The 20,940-nt window shown below is 40.9% G+C and overlaps 1 protein-coding gene across 12 annotated transcripts in view; it reads right to left on the bottom strand.

The window, feature by feature from the left end:
• The window catches only part of picalma (phosphatidylinositol binding clathrin assembly protein a), a 43,741-nt gene extending 23,695 nt beyond the window's left edge, over window positions 1–20,046 (bottom strand). For all 12 annotated transcript variants that reach the window (XM_028594712.1, XM_028594713.1, XM_028594714.1 and 9 more), the window contains exons 1-5: window positions 19,938–20,046; window positions 19,506–19,750; window positions 1,065–1,207; window positions 715–790; window positions 496–598 (exon numbers count right to left, since the gene is read on the bottom strand). In XM_028594712.1, the coding sequence (XP_028450513.1) occupies window positions 496–598; window positions 715–790; window positions 1,065–1,207; window positions 19,506–19,635 (452 nt within the window). In that variant the 5' untranslated portion in view covers window positions 19,636–19,750; window positions 19,938–20,046. The remainder of the gene's footprint in view (window positions 1–495; window positions 599–714; window positions 791–1,064; window positions 1,208–19,505; window positions 19,751–19,937) is intronic.
• Window positions 20,047–20,940: the final 894 nt, after the last annotated feature.

Here is a 20,940-nt window from a genome sequence, read left to right as displayed (position 1 = left end):
TTGGTCTGTGTGTGTGTGTGTGTGTGTGTGTGTGTGTGTGTGTGTGTGTGTGTGTGTGTGTGTGTGTGTGTGTGTGTGTGTAAAAGGAGGCTACACATATGCAGTGTAAAAAGCCCTTATGCCCAGGCCCACCACAGAGTATGAAAAAAATCCATCAAACCTAAGATGATTCGGTGAAAAGAAAATATCTGCTATACAGGAGTATTTTGGCTTAAAAATTATGATGTGAAGCAAAATATTTCCAGAATAATGGAGCTGTATTGGTAAAAAGCGGCATATATCTGATGAGCTTATGCAACTCAAAACTGTCACAATATATTTAGCAGGAAATACAAGTAATGCAATGTTAACTTTCAGTGTTACCAGCCTTCATTCTAAAAGGATGCCAAGTTTCTGGAACTAGAACATTAACATCAAGCTCTGTGGCTCAGGTACAAGTCAAGCCCACCACCCCCAGTAAGTCACAGTGAAAGCTAAGGAGTGAAAAATCCTTACCCTCTTTTCACTTTAGTGAAGTCAAAAGCAACATGTCTGTAGGACACAGCCTTCTCATTCAGGTAGCGGCTATACCTCCTTATGAACGTTGACATATCATAGCCTACATTACAAAGAAAAGAAGTGAGGGGGTCATGATGCATGTCACGCCACAGATGAATATTGGCTGAGTATTCAAAGGCTTATTGCTGCAGAATGTGTACAGTGTTAGTAATATACCTTGTAGACCACTTTTGTCCAAAAAATTGCTGAGGTTGAATAGTGTGTTCCTTGAAGCCAGATACTGTATAAATCTCTGCAAAAAAACAAACATAATATGAGGAACTCCTTATTCTTGCAAAAGGGGAGTTTACCAAAAATGAGGCTTTTGAAACAGCCAACTGTTGTGCAATGAACAGCTTTACTTGTGGGCATGTAACTTTTAGTGCACTATGAGAGAACAATATCATACCCCATGCCAACATACTGTATGTTGTCAACTTGTCAAATATTTATCAGATAAGTTATTTTAACAAAAATCCTTTGATATTTCAATTCAAGCAAAAGGTGGAGAACAGTTAAGTGCTGACCTCATTGCCGTAGACCATCAGATGGTGTGTGGTGGTGAGCGACTTGAACACAACCACCCAGCTGGTGTTGGCGGTCCTCTCAAACAGTGTGTCAGCCAGCTGAGGGATGTTCACGTTCATCTCATTTGTGCACTGAATCAAGTCTGAGGGAGGAGAAAGAGAGAAAAGGAAAATGGGAGTTTTGAGGCAATCAATGCACAGCACCTTAGAGGAAGCACACACACATTTGCTGCTCAGTGAAAGCTGAGATTTTATCCATGTAGTGTACTCATTTTCTTTTATCGGTTTCCTTTCATAACACCATGCTGACAACAGTTGATAGATCTAGTGCAGTGCCCGTTTAAAAAACATCCCTTTTTGGAACTCCCTTTGTTGCTTGGAGCTTCGTTTGTTTGTGTGTGTGTCTGCTTCCTCGCTCTGTGTGTTGCCATTCTCAAAATCCATTTTCTTTGGAAACAACAACAAACTTCAAGCTAGCAAGCTACACGCTGAAAATGTCAAGTTTTGACGAAAAGGGGCATCACCAACGGACGCCGCTCAAATGCCTCTGGGCGCATTGGATAGCCCTTCAACCAATCAGACCAACGATCCGGGTGACGCTGCGCTTCGGTGGCCGGCACGTTGAATGTAAACAAAAAGCTGCTCGCCGTCGCTGCGCTATCGTCGTCGCGTAAAGCTCTCCTCAACGGTTGTGAATGGTGCCTCGATTTTGGGGACATTGGAAATGGGTTTGAATGGGCTCTTTGCCAGACTGACTTGCAGAGCAAATCTAAAATTTGCCGGAAGTTCGTCAGGGTTTACACAGGCTACGCGTATTCACAAAATGCACCAAATTCGAAACACGCATTATCAGACAGCCGGCAATATATATATTCACGCACTCTCCTTGCTGGGTGCCCATTCTTAACTGCACATCTTGAACTGGATGATAAGCTATGAAGCCACAGTGTTTCCAATACATTGATATATTTGTAGTGGCCCGCCAAAATATTACCATCGACTGTCACATATTGATTTTCTATTTCTTTTTTACTATTTAAAATGGGTAAAATCTCATTTCAAAAGGAGAGCTGCATGCAGAGCATTGATACACTCAGCCGCTCCTTGACCCGCTCTCGCACTAACACATTGACAACAGACCCGTCTGTGAACTGCCCGTCCTCTCCGTGCACACTCTGAATCAAAACATGATCATGCACGGGAGGAAGGACTGTTGTTGGCTATTCCCAAGAAGAAGAATCAATTTGAAGTTCACAAATGGTTAGTATCATGAACACCTAAACCCAACACCCAAACTGATGCATTCAATTTGGCTCTGATAAGTTAGTCTATCTATGTTCTTAACACAGCGTTGTCAATCGCAGAAACCCAACTTTTTTAAATTAGAGCTGGGCGTCATGAATTAATTTGAAATTTGGTTTAGGACGATGTTTAAAAATGAAAATGGATTTTCACTTCAACTTGGGTTCACTTGGCACGGAACCCCTTTTAGTGTCGGTAATGTGTCCGTGTTTTTGTTTCGGTGCTCTGTACAGATCTGACACTGTGCGAAAAATATCGGAGATTTTGTTTTTAGGCCATATCGCCCAGCCCTAATTCCATTAAGTTATTAGCAAGCATGTAAGAAACCTAGCTAGTAAGGATAGCTATAAGTTAAACTATAGAACACAGCTGGGTAGTCAAGGTTGTCAGATACCACCACAAATAGCATCTAATTCTGTGGGAAACACCGTGGGCCTGTGCCCATATACGGTTGCAAATAAACAGAAACAAGAGACATTCTTCTGCAATGAAGCTGTGATGTGATAAATGAAAAAAGTCCTGAGCAGTAAACCCTGACAGTTCCTGAATGACATTACCTGCTTTCTACAGTCCCAGGACAGGTCAGTTATAATCAGATATTATGTATTTATTTTGTCTAGGGCTGTCACCATTAATGTGTTAATCGCGATGCGATTAAAATATCACTCTAGCACGTCAAGCTTGAGCTACTATCTACGAGCTAATTAATGTGACTCAGGTTGATGCAGTGGGCTCAAGCAAAGCACTTTTTTGGAAAGTGCTACTCGCCGACCTGTTGATGAAACCAAATTACTATAGGGTTAGGTAGCAACTAACCGCAGATCTGTCAGCATCGTAATAGACTCGGGTCTTAAAGAAGTACTACGGTTGGCATGTTCCGACCCGTCTTATACATTGCTTTCGAGGGGGCCAGCCTGGACGACACGGAGAAAGCAGCCCAACCGGAACTGCTGCAAAGTGCAAACGCTGTGTCATCAACCGGTGATCACTGGACATCAGTGAGTAATCCAAATTATTTAGAGTTCATTGACTCTGGTAAGGATAGGGATTTTTTTGTTTTTTAGTTAGCTATTTGGAGGAATTGTGCAATAATGACAGATTCACACATTTTTCTTTTGTTTACAGTAAATAAATAATAAACAAAAACAAATCTTAAAGTCAAGTTCATAAAGTAATTTCCCTTGCATTCATTTGATTCGCAATCAATATACACTGGTAAGAGTTGCTTTCCACGGTTAATGATTTTAATGATATTAATCGCGATTAACTAAAAAAAACTAAAATGGAATCGTTTGACAGCCTTTTGTCCTCTTCTCGAAATCATCTAACATGAGAATGATCCCAGTTATACAATATCCATCCCCATCAGATGACCAAAAAGAGGCTTGGCAGACAATGCAAATAAAGATTTATGTGAATCAGTGTTTCCTCTATGTTGATTTTGTAGTGGCGGCCCGCCATGGCAAAATTTCTGCCACCACGGTATCAAAAATAGGGCTGATAAACAATGTAGTCGCGGTTGCCTTTTAAATTATCCTGCCGACATAATGCGCACACCCCCCCCTTGGCTTATTGGGCCCGTCCAGTTTAACTCCACATACTGTGCTGTGTTGATGTGGTTTGTCAAAACGTTCACTTTCTTCCGAGTCGACTATTAAACGAACAGCTCCACCAAAAACGTCACCGCGGTGGGTCTGTTCTAATTGGACAATGTTCAACTTGTCAGTCAGCTCATCGTCCTGAGATTCTATTTTCCCCACTGCTAAAATAAATCCTAAAGGAAACACTGTCAATTTAGGATTTGAAGGGAGATTAAGGATCTTCTCCTCCCCTACCGATTCCACAAGATGTGAAAATAAGAGCAACACTTACAAGTTCCATTCTAAATCCCCATTGCATGTTTCTAATTGTGTTTTATTGGCTGTGGTATTACTATAAATTAAAAGGAGCAGCTTTAGTCTCTACGACTAATTTCCAGCTGTAGTCCGTGGCCAGCTGACAACGGTCACTACTTAGGCAGAATTCTTTCCAACCGTCTCAGTCTAAAGAGCCACATCCATGAAACGATAGAAATAGCTTCTTTAAGTTAATAGTTAATGTTAACTGTTGTGTATGAGGCAGCTGTGTAACCCATTGAGGGCTGTTTAAATTGGTGGTCTATGAATCCTCCTCAGTGTTTGTTGAAAGCCACACAAAAGGCTTTTTGCTTTTTACATACACAATAGGCCACCCATGTGACAACAAAAGGCCTTTTCAGCAGAACTGAAATGGCTGTGGCCAGTACAAACACACCACCAACTTTCTCCACTGATTTTTGTTTTGTTTTCTCCTGAAGTTTGTTTTGTATGTAAGACAAATCATAACAACTAGCAGCTCTTGCTCATCAGACAAACAAGTTATAGTAAACTTAAAATATCTCTGACTGAAGTAGGGCTGGGCAATATATCGATATTATATTGATATCGTGATATGAGACAAGATATCGTCTTAGATTTTGGATATAGTAAATACATTAAGTGTGGATTTTTCCTGGTTTTAAAGACTGCATTAGAGTAAAGGGATATAATTTTCTGACCTCAACAGACTGTTCTAGCTGTTCTATTATTTGCCTTTACACACTTTGTCATTAAATCGACATTTCTGATGATTTAGCAAAAATCTCATTGTGCAAATAATATTTTGTTAAAAGCACCAACTGTCAATCCTACCATATTGTCGCAATATCGACATCAAGGTATTTGGTCAAGAATATCGTGATATTTGATTTTCTGCATATCGCCCAGCCCTAGACTGAAGCCACTGAACTGATTACGCACAGATAAACTGAAATGAGAGTGGCAAGAGGAAAAGTCTTCTCATGTACAGACAAGTAGAAACTAAATTTCCCTATTTTCCTGTATCCAAGTGACCATATGTTATGCAAGTGTTCCGACTCAAAGTGTTGATTTCTTACCATGGAGCTGAAATGAAAACTAATTTAGTTAAGTATTTATAATGGAATAAGTCAGTATGGATTGGACAATCACATCAACCAAATTATATAAAAAATATATAAATATAACTCAAAATACTTTATGAAGGCTAAGCAGTTACTTAATTTTCTGGGGCCTACGCACGAAAAGGTTACGTACGCTGGTTTTTAAGCACACACGTGTGATATAAAAGTCAACGTGCCCTAAAGAAATGTGCGGGGCCGGCCGCAAAGCCTTGTCTGGCTCTGTAACTTGGCAAATTCAAACTGACAATTGCCAAAACTCACCAAATATTACAAAATAAAGTTTACTCTAATGTTGTCTAACGAAAAAAAAAAATTACATCCTGATACACCATAAACGTTTGATCATTCATGTAGATAATGTTTCACATCAAAAGGCCAAAACCCAAACAGGAAATACTATTAACTGTTTAATTTGTAGGCCATGAAATAAATAAAAAAATCCTCTTAGGAAATGCATAGAGTCACCATCTGTATACAGCTATTGTGCGCACCCCGCTGCTCACAGGTGGACAACTGCTGGACTCTCCTGATTTCTACTTTGACATCAGACAGCATCTTTTTTATTTCTGCCGCGGTTCGATTCTCAGAGCCCACGGCATTTACCGACCTGTCACCAGTTGCCACTCCACTTTTTTTGTTCATGCGCCTTCTATTTCATGTTGATTATGATGTATGAAGGAAGATGTATGAATGTGTGCAGGACCTGGCATATGTTTTATATACGTGAACATTTCGGTGCATACGTACTTTTCAAGTTTTGTGCGTACGCCATATTGTAGTATGAAAGCTGCGCAGTCTTTTATATATGAGGCCCCTGGCGATTTGCCAAACTCGTAGATTTGTAATATACCAGTTTTGTTTGGTATATCTGGCTTTCGGCTTTTTGGGGGTCATCTTTGCAAATTCTGAAATTATTCCAGACATGGTTGCAGCTGAGTTGCTAGCCCTCACGTGGTCAAACTTTCAGTTTCGGTGCTGGTAACCCCCACAGACACAGCAAACAGCTCTCTGCCTAAAAATCTGAATTTTAATTAATGTTGATACATAAATGAATGATGTGGGATTACTATTCCTTATTTCATTGGCTATTCAGGATAGGCCTGTCACGATAACAAATTTTGCTGGATGATAAATTCTCCCAGAAATTATTGCGATAAACGATAATACTGTCATTGAGAGACCATTTTAAAAAACCAAACACAATCAAATTGTTAACGTTACCTGAAAACAGTTTCTTTTTAGCATCTCACATCACACTTTCAGTCACTATGACCACTACGACGGTCAGAAAAATTGTGCCAAAATATGAACAATAATGTTGCTGTTAGCCACCGACCATTAGCTTGAATCATCCAGCAAATAGACGGTACCGTAGTCCGTAGGGTGCCGTTACCTGAAACCGGTAATTTAAGGTCACCGCTCATTTTACACACAGTTTAACAAAACTAAATGCTGAGTGAACATTACTAGCTATGTTTTTCATGTTGGTTTTGAGCGGTATGCACCCCCACCCCTAACCAATAACATGCAAACCGGTTTTAAAACCGTAACGTTAATACAGCATGTCGGAGGAATACAGCGTCTCCTGCAGCGGGGAGTCAAAGGCAGAGGGACCGTGTCAGTGCGGATTTCATGTCGCAGCTTTCGTCGCCGTTTGTCACTTTGCCTAAGATTGAGTGACAAGTGTACTCGCCCTGTTGTGTATTTGGTTGCCATGACTTCACGAGTGATGACGTCCTGTCACTGTTCCAGTTGCTCACCCTAAAAGGGGAGAGAGAGCTGATGACAGTTCGCTTGAGTTCAGTAGAGCAGACGGCTCTGCAGAGTCGTGTCATTACGACTTTATGACTTTTCATAAACCGCTGAAGGAGCAGCGGTGCGCCCTACATGTACATAGTGGAAACCCTGTTGGTTTATTGACTATAGCGACAGGCCTAATTCAGGATTTAGGGGGTAATGCATATATAATAGGAACATTTTAAAACAATGGAAGCGTCGAAGCATTCGGGTCAGCCCTAGTGTGCGTGTATGTGTTTGAGAGAAGGAGAGAACGAGTGAAAGAGAATGTGGACTATTGATGCAATGTTTCTGTAAGTTATTAATAAGATTTGGCTACTTAGAACACTGTTTTTGTCACTTTTTGACCGTCCTGTGGGTCGACTCGCACATCGTACTGCATGTAGTCCCGCCATGCCGGCTGTTCCTTTCACACAGACGTCGGTTCGGTGCCGTTACGGCTCTGTGACTACCTCTGCTGCATTCTATTGAGCACTGCCAGAGTTTAAAAACTGCTGCTTTAATCTGAAACAGAACAATTTGTAATATGTCAAACCAAGCCCAACAAACAACTCATAAAGGTCCCATGGCATGAAAATGTCACTTTATGAGGTTTTTTAAACATTAATATGCGTTCCTCCAGCCTGCCTACGGTCCCCCAGTGGCTTATGAGGTCATAAGGAACAAGGTTACCTCCCCTTTCTCTGCTTTGCCCGCCCAGAGAATTTGGCCCACCCATGAGAGAGAGACATCATGGCTTTCAAATGAGCAAAGCGACAGTTGGTCAAGGCCACACCCCCACTCTCCACCTTGCTGCCCCCCCCTCCTCAATAGCTACAGACACAGAAATGGCACATCCTAAGGAAAGCTCATTGTGGGACTGGATCTAGTGGCTGTAATTCTGCACCAAGGCTGAATTTCGGGAAAGAGACTTCAGATACAGTATTAGGGGACCACTAAGGTCTATATAAAAGAGATTTCAGATACAGTATTAGGGGACCACTAAGGTCTATATAAAAGAGACTTCAGATACAGTATTAGGGGACCACTAAGGTCTATATAAAAGAGACTTCAGATACAGTATTAAGGGACCACTAAGGTCTATATAAAAGAGACTTCAGATACAGTATTAGGGGACCACTAAGGTCTATATAAAAGAGATTTCAGATACAGTATTAGGGGACCACTAAGGTCTATATAAAAGAGACTTCAGATACAGTATTAGGGGACCACTAAGGTCTATATAAAAGAGACTTCAGATACAGTATTAAGGGACCACTAAGGTCTATATAAAAGAGACTTCAGATACAGTATTAAGGGACCACTAAGGTCTATATAAAAGAGACTTCAGATACAGTATTAGAGGGCCACTAAGGTCTATATAAAAGAGACTTCAGATACAGTATTAGGGGACCACTAAGGTCTATATAAAAGAGACATATAAAAGAGACTTCAGATACAGTATTAGGGGACCACTAAGGTCTATATAAAAGAGACTTCAGATACAGTATTAGGGGACCACTAAGGTCTATATAAAAGAGACTTCAGATACAGTATTAGGGGACCACTAAGGTCTATATAAAAGAGCACCATGTCATGGGACCTTTAAGTTCATCAGAAATCTGCAGTGTGAATGACATATGGCTCAAATATGCTCTGCTGAACAAGGTCTGAAAGAGTTAGAAACCCAAAGGAAGAGCTCCACTTTGCAGCATTGAGTGTGGTTAGAGAGAGCAGCGGCTTGTTTCTTCTACGGCTGTCTCTCATAATTGCCTCTGCTGCTAAATGTTGCTGACTGGGTTGAGCTACCTTGTGGTATTCTGAGAATATGTCAAACTAACGTTGTGAAATGGCCATTGTGTGGAACCCACCAACTTCCCTAAAATGTATGCTTACTGAAACAGAAGTGAAATTGTTAAAAGCCTACGCAAAATACATTTTCTTTGAAGGCAGCTTTCTAAAAATCATCATCCTTATGCAATTATTTCCAAAGACAACATTAACATAGCTCTTGGCATTTAAAGTCTTCTGTCAGCAAAAATTCCTGAAACACAGTGTGCCAGATAAGACAAAAAGAACATTATTTCCTGCTCTCTTTCATTTGTTGGCTAGGCCACTAAAAGCACACAATAAAAAGTAATCAAATGCACTGTAACCAGAAGCTTATAGAACCCACACACTGGAATGGCCTGCATACATTTTAGCTAGCTAAGTACAGAGTCTCCAGCAACCTGTCACTGTGCGCTGAACTGAGTATCCGTCTTGCGACGGCTGTCGCAGTAATGGCCAAGCAGTCAAAAAGAGTGTGGTTCAACAAGAACTTAACTGAGCCAGCGTAGTCTCAGTTGGCTTGGCCACATCCACGGGATGGACCCCTGTTGGCTCGCTGGAGCCACCCTGGCAGTGAGCTGCCGACAGGTTCACCCGTGCCGACGCTTTAAGGATGTCTGCGTACGCTACATGAAGTAGGTAGGCAGACACCAACAACTAGGAGGAAGCCGCAAATGAGCGCAGCATTTGGAGGCAGACTGGAGAGGCGCTCCTCCGTACTGCAGGAGTAGAGACAGAAGAGGAAAGTGTGAGCAGCAGCCTCCACTCCTCTACCAGGCCCCTCTCCATTTGTCTGCGCTAACTGCAGAAGAGTCTGCCACTCCAGAGTGGGGCTGCACAGCCAAGATCTGCTGCAACAAAAACTGACGAGTTGACCCTTCAGGCGGACGGAGGGCTACAATTCTATCAAATATCCACTAGCTAAGCCAAAATATCCCGGATACAGGCGCTAACATCTTGTAATTTTGGAGCCAAAGTCTGTGCAGTAGTGATCAAGCTAACATCAAGCAAGTGTAACCCAAAACATAGCAAGCCAGCAAATATTACTAACTAGTCCAACAGCAAGAAGGGCAACTCGGCTCATCTGTCTTGCAGGCTTTTATTTTACGACTAAAAGTTAGCTGAGATCTTTTCTTGTACGGCGTCCTCTCGGTCTCTGCTACGATGTCCTTCGAGACTCCTGAAACCGTTTCCGATGCCTGATCGGCCAGCTTCGCCTGCCCCCCCTTTAAACCTCCTTCTCCCAGCTGTCCAAAGCTCCTGTGCTAGCGGTGTAAACACCAACACTCCCCCAGTGCTCCTAGCTCCCAGTCCTGGCAGCAGAGCTAACTGAGCTAATTAGCTCATGGCAGCTACAGTTAGCAGCAGTTAACTTTACTTTTAGCAAAGTATACTATAATAATGGGTTTTAGATTTTACTATTTTTTTATATTCTAGCTAAGACACGTATTTATTGGGTATGCTGCGGAGTCTGAGTAACAAATTCTGTTCCTTAATGTTTTTAACATGCTTGAATGACAAACTATCTGAATCTGACTCTATAAAATAGGATTCAGTTTCACCAAAATCAATGACATAGTTGGTGGTCTGTGATTTGATGCCTTAAAGCGTTACGCACTTCGCCCTGGAGATTGTACCATTCACCAAAGTTACATCCTGCAAACCAGGTGTTCAGGGTGCAGAATGTGAATAACAAGAGGCACCATCTCCCTATAACAAGTCAGTGAAACATCAAAATGATTTTAAAACTCCTTTTAAAAAAAGATAAAATAGTTGCATAATGTTGCTTTAATATGTTAAAAAAAACAGCTGCATTTTTTAGTTGGTGGTGCATGATTAAAAAAAAAAAAAAAAAAAACTGACATTGCAATTTTCCTTTTCTTTATGCTACAGGAATTTAATATGGAACATTTTGTACATTTTAAAGTTAAATGCATCAATCGAGTGTACTTTTAGAGCAAAAGATCTGTAAAGAACTGGACGTTCTTGTAAACAATTTGTATACATATCCTGTGCAAGTGAAAGTTGTATAAATTTGACTTATTTTTATCTGATTCATTTTTATTTACCACTCAATCACTTTTTTCCCTTTGCTTTTTTTACTGTTGAGCTGTAACAAGTGAACTGCGTTAATGATAAAGTTCTTAACTTATATGAATGCTGATGACTAGGGCTGTGCTATATTGCTATATTGCCAGTAACTTCCATTAAATAGTCAGATTTTATAGGTGGTGTTGAGTCTCAACCATATCTGCTAAATAAGAAGCTTTATTAAAACAGAGCCCACAACACATCAAACAAAGTTGGTTCCCAAATGTTTGCTAGATACCAGCGACAAAGCTTTTCATGTTTAAGGAAGCACATGCAAAATATTAGCCTGGATGCCAGCCGAACTTAGCCCCGCCCACAAAATTTGAGGTCGGGAAGTTCACATTCTGACTAGAATCTGAGTAGGACCACGTCAGGCTAGCAAAATATACAAAGCACCAGAAAAGAAGACCATACAAGGACCCACTGACTTTTAATTAGTGATCTGTGGTACAAAAACACACTTTATGACACAGAGGTCAGCATTTAAATTAAGCTTTTACTTAGCGGGTTTGCGAAATGTGTGTACTTCCTTTCTGGATAACGCCCAAGCAATTCTCAACTAGATGCAGCTCAGATTGGAAATGTTGCGGAATTTCAAGATAACATGATTATAACATGTTTGCATGATGACATGTTTACATGATTATAACAGTTAAGGCATTCCAGTGGCCAAGTGTGATTGCTGGAATTCTGTATGCTTGTAATCAGCAGCATAATTGCCAGGAAATACATCAAACATATACCAGCCAATCTCACATTTGATCAGCTCTGCTCCCCTGCTCTGGAAAGGGGTTGGGTTATGTAATGACTTCCTGTTGGCTGTTTAGCCTTGGCAATCCAAGGCTTGCTTTAGGAACACTCTCAGCTTCAGGAAATGTCTATCATTATGATTCAGTTACTCTGAACATAATGTGGGCTAAAGCACACATTGAGCCCTTAAAACTATACCAACATCAGTGCAAAACTCAGATATTTTGCATTATGTAATATATCCTATAAAAAGATGTTCTCCAAAACAGGTTTTTTTTATCTGTGAGCTTAGTTTTGTAGGGTTTTCCTTGCCATTATATAGCATAGACGCAGCGCCTAAGCAATTTTGCGCACCGCCTTAGCGTATGAACCATAGACGGTATAAAATAATACGAACAGGACGGCCGTCCACTCGTTCTCTTCAGCCCGTTAGGGAGTGTGCATTAGAGAGAGAGCAAAGTGTATGACATTAATTATAGTTGTGAACGTAGCAGTGCAGTCTGTGTACAGTTTATCTGTCGGGGAATAAATGCTACTACTCCTTAAAACCCAAGCCAAGTTCCCGTGTCTTGCTTGCTACCTGCTGGTTGAAGTGAAGGAGGATAGCATAGCAGCACGGGCTCATAGTGTGTTCCATTTGTACTTGGAAGTCGGAATTTCCGAGTTCAAAGTCTGAAACACGCCCCCTGAACTCGGAATTCCGAGTTGGAAAGTCAGACAACCTCACAGTACCCCGAACTCAAAATCCAACATGGCTGCTCCGTGCATCAACAGTAGTGAAAGCTGTAGTAACATACAGTTTATTAGCGCTTCGGTCTTATTTGTGTCTTACTAAGTCGTTCGTACACACAGTCCAGTCCAACTTATATCTATGGACAGGTTGTTATGCTGTTTGTATGCACAAAACAGCCTAATGTGTTGTTATCAACTGGTATTGCTAACAATGGCTAACTTGGCTAGAGCTAAGCCCACAGTGAATTCAGACTTGTTAAATGGAACGCAGTCAACTTGGGTGTGACGTCATTCCCAGCTCCAGCTTCTGACTTCTGAAGTAAATGGAACCAGAGATGGTTTAGAACCAAGACACCCCAACTCGAGGTAGTTTCCTGTATCCTTCACGTGGGCTACGCCACTGCCACGCCTCTTTAGGAGACTAGCAGCAGGTTCTGAGTGTGTTGATTCCAATGGGAGAAGTGAATGTGAACACAGATTATGTTATTTCTCACAAGCCACATATCTCCAGAACATTCTGACACTAAAATAGCACTTTTCAGACGGACACATCAGGAGAAAATTAACTTAGTTTGAGACCCGTTTCGGTCTCAGGATCAAACTCTCGCAAGACTCGGCAACACAGAGAAGCTAACGTCAGCTAACGTTTATGAACGCCCTAACAAAACTTATCTCTGTGATGCTAAATATGTCTTTTAGCTCTGTAAATATCTAACTTTAGCAACAAACCATATTAATAAATTATTCAAATGTAACTTTTATTCATCCACACAACATTCACTACACGGTCAAACAAGGCCACGCCCCTTTAGGGGACAGGAAGTGTGTACCGTTTCATACCACTGCCGCTGCTTGAAATGCGCTCTCTTTAGTATAAAGGATCTTTGATGGATAGAGTATCCGTAACTTAGGGTGGGCTGACCTTTAAGGTGGACAAACTATTGTCATTTTAGTGACAAGTTCCTACTCCACGTTTTGCTTTAGCAATCTCTCCCTTGCTTTGTATTTTGGGTGTTGATTTTTACATTTTTGTTCATAAGTTGTCAAAAAACATTAATAAAAACAATCTTAAAAAAAAAAATATATCTCCCTTGCTGCAACCGATAAGCACTAAGATTTGTGCAAATTTTTTTTAGCAATGACGTCTCTAATATGCAAATGAGCTTACAACGTCACCTGCACCTAAGCGCTCTAAAATCCCAGAGAAAACCCTGGGATTGCAAGCTCTCTTTTACAATCCAAGCCAAAAATACTCATCTACCTTGATTAAATGAGATCTGGCTGCTTCAGTATAATCATACAGACCTCTACACAGACTGCTCGGTTCTAACTCGACTCAGCCAGACATTTCTCCTCAGATGAGATGGAAGGGATAGCCCACTTCTTCTCATAGCGTAATCCCGATACCAAAGCGAATTTTAGCCTGTATGCACCTTTTTTTCAGCTTGACAATGTTGAGACAGAGCAGCTAATAATAGTAGTGAGAGCAACTAGTTAGCAGACAGCCGATGGAGTCATAAGTGCACCTTTCTCTGAGCTCCACACCTGCGCATGAGTGTGTGAGGAGAGAAACGCGACAGTACACAACAGCATACTGAGCTGAAATGGACACTCTGCGCACACTGCACATGACTGGGCTCTGTTGGGCCATTATTTTTAAGGATTATGTTATTCTACTGAATTGATAACAAAAAAGTAATATCAAAATTCCAAAATGAAAACCGAGTCTACCCAACGAACGAGGTGCTGCAATCTGCTTGAAAGACGGGCAGTGTCCTGCTAGCTATTATTTTGTGATGAAGCATTCGGTGTTGAAACATACTGTATAAAATTGAAACAGTTTAGATTAAAGAATCAGATGACAGTAGGGCTGCCCCCTCTTAGTCGATTAGTCGACTAATCGGTCGTTTTGGTCTTAGTCGACTAAGATTTCTTTAGTCCATTAGTCATTTTTTTATGCTTATTCATGCTTAATTACTTATTTCCAAGAAACTTCTGAGCACATTTATGGTAAACACAAGATTTAAAGTGGTGCTTTTGCAGGATTAATTGTGGAGAAACTCAGTTTTACAGATGGTTAATTAACTACATTTATATTGTGCTTTTCTAGTCTTAACCACCTCTCAAAGCTCACAGCTCTGTCAATTAAATCAACTAATCGATTAGTCGAGAAAATCCTATAAGTGTTAGTCGACTAAGAATTTCTTTAGTCGAGGACAGCCCTAGATGACCGACAGGTGTCACATGTTGACTAGTCTATATACTTTGCGTTCCCATTCCAGGATTGCTCTAGTGCTGCAGGATATTCCACCGAATGCATGCGTTTTCCGTTTCCTTCCGCTTTCTTTGTGATGGAATTGTAAATTCAGCGGATTTATGAGGACTACGGTTAACTTCTCTGCTCCATAACTGGGCTCTGGTGGAATACAGGAGCAAGCGCGTCATGACAGCTAGCTTCAGTCATGCTATTGAATCTCACAGGCCTTTCACAGTGGGCTCCATTCAGCTCACCTGGTGGACAATGTGTCAGCACTCTTTTTAAGGGCCGTCACTTGATGCCACTGCAGTCACATGCTCCTTGTGCGCACTGCATTTAGCGTGGGGCGGGTGAAGCTGGGGGGTAGGGCCTCTGGGAGGGTGCTCATGTACAGATGTATATTAGTGTGCCTGCCATGACTGATGTTCCAGGGAGTACAAACTTGGGAAGAAAGAGACTGGCCACCACCGTCACCTCAGTTGGGAGGCCAAGATATTACAAGACTGGGGAGATCTGAGGAGGTGAAACATTTTTATCGTAAAGCACTGTTATCACCCTCATCTTGTTCGCTAATGATTTACCTAATATTGGGATTTAACACATGTACCCTCCATTAATTTAACAATACTACATGCTGTACAAGCAGGTGCTAATACAATTGCCAAGTAAAGCAATAACACCAAACTACAATTATGAACGGTCACTCCTGACCCCTCAAATAAACCTGCTCTAGAAATTAGAGATTTTGCATTTTATTTCTAGAACATGTCAACATTTTTGTAATGCCTTTAAATCCTTCACTTAAACATTTAACCATTTCATTCCCAGTAGATTATCTGGCACTGCACTTACTGTAGGCCTAAACCTAGTTTACCACCACAATTTCAGAAACTCAGTAAACCTAGATTCCTATTTTAAGTAGTTTAACAGAACAACAATGTCAGACCACAGCCAGCCATGTAAACCTGCCTCACTGGCCATAGAATTTTAGTGGGCAAGAGTTAAATGGAGCTAACAGAGAAGCAGATGAAACCAAGGCTACAATCAAGCCATCAAACTCAAAACAGGTGAGAGATGAATGAGAGCTTTCAAAGCGCTGCGGTTTCATTCCATACAGATTTGCATGTAGGCCAGGGGTGTGGACTAGACTGTCAGAACATCTAGACTAGCACCTCACTCAATAACCTCATAGACTACAAAGTGTGTCAAACAGTAAACAAATGGATCGCCCAAAGGTGGAGAGGTGAGGCTTTCTCAACATTACTTGCTTTTAATACATGGGCTTTTCTAGGATAAGTTTAGTCACTGAATGTATATGTTTTATACAAAAGCAGATCAGTTTGAGTAGTTGGTTATAGTCTCAATCATTAATGGGCCATTGATGTAAAAAAAAATAGGACTAAACAATGTGCTAGACAAATTTCAACCACCCACGTAAGCAGAATAATTTGCCAAGCCCTTTGTAACCTTTAACAGGAAGTAGTGCAAATGTCTTGTTGGAGGTGTATAGCCTGTAGTAAACCTCCAATCACCAAGCCCTTTCACACATGCACTCTTTGACTAAAATATAAAACTACTGCTAGCAAGTATCACTACTGCAAGGCTGTTTCTCTCGAGTGAAAACAAAGTCATCACAAATTGATATGAGCAGGACAGCTTTAGAACACTCTAATGTTCTTAGAGACATTACTGCTTATGTGTGTGTGAACCAATCATAATATTCAAAAGGAAGTGGTGTTTCACATCTGCCTAAAAGAATGTCCCAACATGAGTTTTTTTTCTGCTGCAAAACTTTAAAACACTGACAAATGACCTACTATTCTGGATGTCTACCTCTAATGTAATATCCACTAAACTGAGAAGGGAGGCAGGAGGGAAAAAAAGGCTAAGTTCTGTGAATAGAGCAGAAAAAAACATTTGAGGCAGCCTCTCTGACCACTACGACTGTACATCAGATTGGAAAGCATGTGACACCAATATCAATTAACACATGGGTACCTGCAGCTTCTAAATAATGCAACACGGACCACAGGACATCATATGGCCTACAAATCCTATTGGAATTGTCTCTTGAATGAAGAGGTTTATGGCAATACCAAAGGTCAACAGCCACTGCTGACTTCATATATTCATTACCTAATAAGAGACCTTTGAGCACTTTAACAGCAGTGTGTAATGAACTTTACATAATGGTAATTAACCTGAACAAAAAAACATTGCTGCGATGCACTTGGGGCTGCCCACTAGCCAATAGAAACTCTCAGTGTAGGAAATACTACACTTTACAAAACGGTGGACACATGTCCAAAAGTCTGTAGTTTCATAGACACTGCTGGGGGAATAAACTGCACTAAACCCACTTAGTACAAGTAATGTCACACTTACTTTAAACAAAAATGCAAGTAAATAAGCTAAAGCTGGCAGCAGAGGTTGATTTGTTCACCCTTCCCTTACCCCTGTCAGGTAACTGCAGAGTCTCTCTGACATTATGTGACCGAGTTTATGTAGCATACCAGTGTTAAAGAATGTGAACTGTGGTACAGCGCAAACTCAACGAAGACTGTGCTAAGGGCCATATCTCACCTGCAACCCAGACAAGAGGAATACTGGAGTTTCCTGAGCAGCCAGGTATAGCCCTGATGTGTCTAGCCGCCATTCCTAACACAAGTGCACTCCTCAGCCCTCTTTCAATACCTCAAACCTAAGTGAGATTCCGGCTGGGCAGTGGGTCTCTAGATTACCTCAGGGAGAGGCTTCAGTTCAGCAGTTCCACAGAGGAGCCATGCATCACCTGCTTGTCTGGAATCAGCAAGGTCACTGGGACATGATCTCATTACTGCATACTCCATCAGCTGAACGGTGGAGGTATTCAAAAACCCACATGTTCCATCATCAAACATGGCACTTCTTGCTCAAGCTAGGCCTAAACATATAAAAAGGTAAATAGAGGTGGATACCACATCGTACCAAGGGGCTGCAGTTAATATAACAGCAAAGAGCACTGTGATGAAAAAAATGATATATTCATCAATTCCTACACTGAACACGATATTTTCTTATAGATAATACCACATTTCAAATTACAACCAACTGACATGAGAATACTCAAATATAAATATGGCTGTAAAAACAGGAATTAGTTGAGAACCTTATACAACAGGCTGACTGATGGATGCTACTCAAATTAAACTGCGATGAGCAATTTGCATAGTTGGTGCACTGCACTTTTACTGTTTGTGGACCAAAGTGCTACCAACTTGGTAAAAGTATACTATAACTATACAGAGTGGAGCAGCACATTCATATTCAGCTGTCTGAGAGTTCTTGTTTTTACACTGGAAACAGGGTTGACTTAGCTGCTCTGACAATAATTAAGCTGATAGTTCATTGACAATCCTGTCGAAACTGGTTCACAGTAAATGTATGGGGGAACCAGTCATCAATGCTATTAGGACTTAAAAGCTCCATGATCCTATGCATGCTGAGTATGAACTAATAATACCAAAGATAAGCAGGGAAATGTATGCATGAGATCCGTTTGACTTTGGAGCCCCCGACAGCACCATGGAGGTCGGGGAAAAGATACAGACTCAAACGCTACCCAAAGGTCAGGATGTGCAAAGGCTGTGTCAACTGTTCACCAGTCAAACCTCTCTGATTGCACTGAAAGAGAATGACTGTTAAAGTTGGTAACAATTAATCTGGTCTTGATGACCCTTCTGATTATTTGCATGTGTGCTCTTGATAAAGCTGTATAAGTGCACAACCCTACAGCCACTAAGTACACACTCAACAGTCAGTAGAATTGCTGGCATACACAGTGTATTCTACTGACTTTAAATTAATCAGAGTCTCAAAACAATCACATATGTGTAGCCTCAGTATGTGTCATTCTCACAAACAAATACATAAAACATAATTTGTATGCCTTTTATAATATAGCAGTCGACTCAATAAGCCAAAAGTTAAGGCAGGCAGCTACTATTTTAAAGTCAATGCCTAGCTTAAGAGCTTCGGCTTGCTACCTGCTGCATTGCATGTTTTAGCAGAAGAAGATAGTGGGACTTATTGGCCATTCTAAGAGCTGAAATATTACTTAAATGGGAGTTGTTTGGTGGAACCTTAACGGCAAATCGAAGTATGATTCATGACAATTCAGGCTGAACTTATGATCCTATATGCTATGAAAGTTTGCCTTTTCAACTAGGTAAGTTAACTCTTTTGTTAACTTGCTACATCAAGTATATATTGTCATATATCTCCAGAGCTAGCTAGCCAACACGGTTCCCTACTCGGATTCAAGTATTTGTGTATGCCCAAGCAAATAATGTGGCTGTCTAGAGAATATGGTTAATAATTTAAAAGAAGAAAAAAAATGTACCGTTACAAACGACTCAGCACGAAGGACCCCAGCTGCTAACAATGTCATTGGCAAACTGCTTGTCAGTTGTCAAAACGGTTAGCCATGCTACTATTTAAGATGAAATGAACGACTTCTAGCTATTGAATGTCTGCAGAAACGCGTATATTAGTTTGAATAGTAGACCAACTATCTCAGAATGGTTACATTGATGTAACGTTAGCGTTAAAGTTACATGTAACTTAAGTGCAGGCCTCAGAACCAAGACACATCATTCAGATTCAGGTTAAAGCACAAAATCGATTAAAAACAGCTATATCAATAACCAATAAACCGGATACTTACAATCCAAATGTTTCTTTTTTGGTCCCATTATTTCATGTGTGGTCGCCTTGCACACAGTTTTGGAAATCGCCGAGCCGGTGACACTGTGCTGAGCGGCGGTTATCCTGTCTGTAATGCTCTGTCCAGACATCCCGTATCGGATCAAATAAACGGTCACTGTTACAGAAACGTTTCCTAATCCAGCGGAATAACTTGGATTTTGTGGACGGTGTCGATCTCCAAAGGCTTTGTGCCACCTGAAAACACTGGAGACAAGAGAGAGACAGACAGAGACGAAATAATGAGACGGCAGCACAGGCGTTACGTTGTAGGCTGACGTTAACTGGCTAGCTAACGGATGGGAGATAAAATCCATCCGACTTTAGTTAAAGACACTGACTGAATCTGCAGTAAGAACCATCCATAAAATCTCCATAACTGAAAGATACGAACCCAGTCTTATAATCGATCCCTCGTCTACAGTCTCTTCTCCTCTTCCCGTAACGTACAAGCCTTTCTCAGTCACATACCGTAACGGTAAATGCAGAGACCGAATAAAAATAGATGTTACTTCCGGACACAGTTTTCCACAATAAAAGCTCAATTGAGGAAAATTCAAGAAAAGAGGAAAAGAAAAAGATGACTATACTAGCATGTTTTCCCCCTTCAGTGTTATAGTCATATATAAATAGCAGGTAATCTTCACTTTAGAAAGTGGAAAAATAAAGAAAGTGATGTAAAATGAACAACCACTATGACATCCGAAGCTCATTATCTTAAGATATATAGGCTACTCTGCATGGCATTGCCATGCAGAGTATTCTGCAGTATTCTGCAGTATTCTGCAGAGTATGAGTTATCTTTGATCAGGATATATTCTTCAACACACACAAACTTCAAGGACTTCCACTTTTTACCTGTGTAAAATTGCTCAAATAAGGTAGCCTTCATCCTGTCTAAAAAAAAAATGCAGAAAAACGGTTTGGTTTGATGTTTTTGCCTCGAACCTGTCCAACCAAATGCATGCTCTCGGGAGAATTGATTGGACTCTATAGTGTGGTCTAGACCTACTCTATCTGTAAAGTGTCTTGAGGTAACTTAGTTATGATTTGACACTATAAATCAAATTTAACTAAATTAATAAAATGGTGTGTTTTTGTAGCCTATATTTTCAAAAGCCCACACTTTGTGATGTTGGTGGGCTGCTCCTACAAATTAAGCTAGTGAGTGTAATGTGTTCATCACCCATCCTGTTAAAACCATAGACTGTTAATATACAGTCTATGGTTAAAACCAGTGATTAGGGTTCCCTCGAGGCTTTATTTTGGAGGCCACTGATGTCACTTCCGGTCATGTCGCCATTAACTGTCTACTTTGATACACTCTCATTCTCGCTTACTTTGGTTCCCACGCTGAACTCTGTCCAGTATTTTACAGCGCCTCCCCCTGCTGGGTT

The sequence above is a fragment of the Perca flavescens genome, chromosome 13 (genome assembly GCF_004354835.1).
Source record: "Perca flavescens isolate YP-PL-M2 chromosome 13, PFLA_1.0, whole genome shotgun sequence".
Taxonomy (NCBI): domain Eukaryota; kingdom Metazoa; phylum Chordata; class Actinopteri; order Perciformes; family Percidae; genus Perca; species Perca flavescens.
Note: the sequence above shows the minus strand (reverse complement) of the source record. Positions and strands in the feature narration are given on the sequence as shown.